General features: G+C 61.6%; 1 protein-coding gene across 1 annotated transcript in view; it reads right to left on the bottom strand.

Annotated features, from left to right (window-relative positions):
* Nucleotides 1-320: 320 nt before the first annotated feature.
* Nucleotides 321-1,032, bottom strand: part of SLC43A3 (solute carrier family 43, member 3) — a 1,952-nt gene continuing 1,240 nt past the window's right edge. Inside the window, exons 4-6 of the mRNA XM_009073541.1 lie at nt 982-1,032; nt 795-887; nt 321-464 (exon numbers count right to left, since the gene is read on the bottom strand). The exon at nt 982-1,032 is cut by the window's right edge and continues 20 nt beyond it. Coding sequence (XP_009071789.1) covers nt 321-464; nt 795-887; nt 982-1,032 — 288 coding nt within the window. The remainder of the gene's footprint in view (nt 465-794; nt 888-981) is intronic.

The raw sequence follows: 1,032 nt of genomic DNA, 5'->3' as shown, positions 1-1,032 counted from the left end.
CCACAGAACAGCACCTGCCATGGGAAGGGACCCACTGCCCATGGGGCTGGACCTACCCAGTACCCACAGATAGGACCCACCACCCATGGGACTGGACTCACCACCCACCATAGATGGGACCCACCACAGAACAGAACCCACTGCCCACAGCATGGGACACACTGCCCACGGGACAGGACGCACCACCACAGGACAGAGATACCCTTCCCAGAACCCCCAGCAGTGACAGTGGTCCCCCCTACCCGTAGTCGTAGGCGGGGGGCCCCGGGACTGGGCTGCAGGGGTGCGGCATAAGAGCTTTGATTCAACAGGGGCCCCCCCTACCCGTAGTCGCAGGCGGGGGGCAGCGGGTAGGGGATGCGGGTGCGCGGCATGAGGAAGAAGGTGCGCAGCAGGTGCCAGGCACTGCAGGCTGCCAGGAAGAGGAACATGGACTGCAGGGACAGCCCATGCTCATATAGGACCTGCGGACAGGACAGGAACAGGGACTGGCTGCCACTGGCCACCACAGCCTCCTGGCTCTATCTCCATGTGTGGTGCCAGCAGTGGCTTAGCTGTGTCCCTGACTGTGTCTCCAGTATGTCTCTACTGGTGTCCCCAGCTGTGTCCCCAGTACATGCCCAGCTGTGACCCAACTGTGTCTCAAATATGTCTCAAATATGTCCCTAGTTGTGTTCTCAGTATGAGCCCAACTGCATCCCCACTGTGTCCTCAGCTGTGACCCAGCTATCCCCAGCTCTGTCCTCCCTCCCTACCCTACTGCCACTGCTACCACCCCCCTGCCCCGTGCCCACCTTGACGATGAGGAATACAGCGGAGGAGGAGTCGAAGGCCCCGTTGTAGAGGGTGATGATGACAGAGCGGTGCTTCCCAAACAGGTTGCCCACCTGGCCCCGAGAGATTCCCACACTGTCAGGACCCTCCATGCCAGGTAGGGTGCCCCTGTCAAGGGGTGGGGGTCGGGGTGCTGGGGGGACCCACCTGCATGTTGGTGAGGATGAGGAGGATGCCACCCACTGACAGCATGGACAT

This window comes from Acanthisitta chloris, unplaced genomic scaffold, assembly GCF_000695815.1.
Source record: "Acanthisitta chloris isolate BGI_N310 unplaced genomic scaffold, ASM69581v1 scaffold18534, whole genome shotgun sequence".
NCBI lineage: Eukaryota > Metazoa > Chordata > Aves > Passeriformes > Acanthisittidae > Acanthisitta > Acanthisitta chloris.
This window is presented reverse-complemented; position numbering and strand designations above follow the sequence as displayed.